At 30.5% G+C, this 2,190-nt stretch overlaps 1 protein-coding gene across 1 annotated transcript; it reads right to left on the bottom strand.

The window, feature by feature from the left end:
• Nucleotides 1–36: 36 nt before the first annotated feature.
• LOC111617549 (G2/mitotic-specific cyclin-B3-like) lies at nt 37–753 on the bottom strand (the record flags this gene model as incomplete). Its single annotated transcript, XM_023358829.1, has 3 exons — nt 37–210; nt 298–528; nt 594–753. Coding segments are annotated over 3 exons (565 nt in total), but the record flags the coding sequence as incomplete, so codon positions are not given.
• Between the last annotated feature and the right edge of the window lie 1,437 nt (nt 754–2,190).

Genomic DNA, 2,190 nt, shown 5'->3' on the forward strand with positions numbered 1-2,190 from the left:
ATTTTTTTAAATTTACAAAAAATAAAATAATACATCTTAGAGATTAATACTCACTCTTGCATAACGACGTAAAAATCTATAAGATAATGGAATGCCAAGATTAAAGTCTAATTCTTTCAAAATGTTTCTTTCCATTGCAATAAGCTCTTTACGACTGTAAGCATCATCACAGATGTAGAGAAAATCATCAATCAGTGGCGGACGCTGCTCCTATAATTTACGAATAATTTCATAAATTAGAAAGAAGAAACAAATATATAACTAAACATAAAATCAATTTTCAGATTTATTACTTACATCGTATTTACAAGCAATAAAAAGAGCTGTTGAACCAACTAACTGCAACAAAAATTTTGGCACAGTCTTTCTCATTAAATAATGATCTACTAATTTGATGGCAAGATAGAGTGTTTCATGATATAATTCAAAGTTTTCTTGTACTTCAACCATCCAATCTATTAATATGGCTCTCATAGATTTTGATAAATCTGGTTGGCATTCCATATATTTTTTCAATTTAAATTCAGACTAAAATAAAAATATGGTTATAAACTACTCTAAAAATTTTTAAATTAAAAAAAAAAAATTCTAACCTCTCTTTCTTTATAGTATTTGAAAATGTCATAGGCATAAAGTGGTTCACAAAATGGATCATGAATGCTCTCTCTATCAAAATCATCCACATTCTCTGGCACTTTACATAATAATTCATCTTTATTTTTCACATGAAAGCTCTGTTCTTCTATTGAAATTCTGAAAATATAAATTTTTTTAACAATTTTCAAAGTACAATTTAAGAAATGCATTCAATCATTTTATTTCATAAATTATTTCTATTTTAATATTCAGGAGAAATTCATAATACAATCATCTCTAATTCTTTACTTTTGTATTAAATTCTTTTATAATTTAATGGTATACTTGGACATTGTGCAATTTTGTTGTGTCACAATAGAATTAGACAGAGCCAGAAAGTTAGTTAGTTAGTTTAATGGAATAATGGTAATGTGATACGTGGATGATCTACTGAAGAGATGATACCTCCCAGGAGGACTTTCTATGGGAAAATGGCCCTTATTTAGACATTATATATGTGAAGAAAACCCAGAAAACTCCATGTGTCCAGCCCATTGACAAACCCATAACAAACTACCAGTTTTTAAAGGTTTTATCTGCTCGGCCACTGGTGGGCCCTGAAAAGAAAGAGGTGATCCTTGCACTTGCTGCTATGGAAGAGATGATCCAAGAACAAAGCAATCAACATTGATTGCTTTGTTTTTGTGTTTTGTTCATTTTTGTGCCCATTATCCATTAAATGCAATTCAATGCTTTTTTTTGCCTCTAAATTCTGTTAGGGACACTGAATCATATCAGGAAACATGGACATTATCACTCTGACCCCACTGTATCTTGAAAATGAAGTCAAAGACCTTCATTTATTATATTTTTGGATCCCTCATTCCACATTTAATTACCTGTTAGCTGTCAAAATGTAGTAAATATGCCATCAATAGCTATTGGGTAATTAAATACATTAAGTATTTAACTGTATACATACACACATTTTAGACATGTTTGTCAGTAGTTTCAGAGTGTCATGCAAACTAATGTTGATTTTATTTGGCCAATATAACCTGACAAGAATGCTGTAATGAAACAGCTGAAATGCATTTTAGGATGGCCAAAAATGTTAATGTTTATAGTATAATGTATAATTAGTAGAATAATAAAGGAGATACAAATAAGTCTCAATGTGTGATATGCCCCTTCATTCCCATTGACAAGATAACTCGTGAAGTTTACATAGCATTACAAAAAACTCGGTCGTTAAGACCACTNAATGTCCCGGGAAATACGACACCAGCTGTTCTCAAGGTCATCCAGCTGTGTAAACAATGACTCATCAGTGTCAAATTTCACAGAAAGACGAGACAAAGGAAAATAAAATTTGAAGCCTTTTCTTCAAAATTAATGCATTTCTTTCATTTTTTCAGTTTTAAGTATTTTTTTATGTTTAATTATAATTAATTAAAAGTTGATCGGGAACTGAGGGGTTAAATAAATACTGAGAAATAGTCAATAGTAAAATAACAATTTAACCCCTTCTGAGCCGCGCTCGAGTGTGACTCGAGCAAGTTTTTTAGCGTTACGTCGTTAAGGCCACTTTTGAAAAAATTAGTTTTTTTGAAT

This window comes from Centruroides sculpturatus, unplaced genomic scaffold (genome assembly GCF_000671375.1).
Source record: "Centruroides sculpturatus isolate CEXI.00-Female unplaced genomic scaffold, Cexi_2.0 scaffold6915, whole genome shotgun sequence".
NCBI lineage: Eukaryota > Metazoa > Arthropoda > Arachnida > Scorpiones > Buthidae > Centruroides > Centruroides sculpturatus.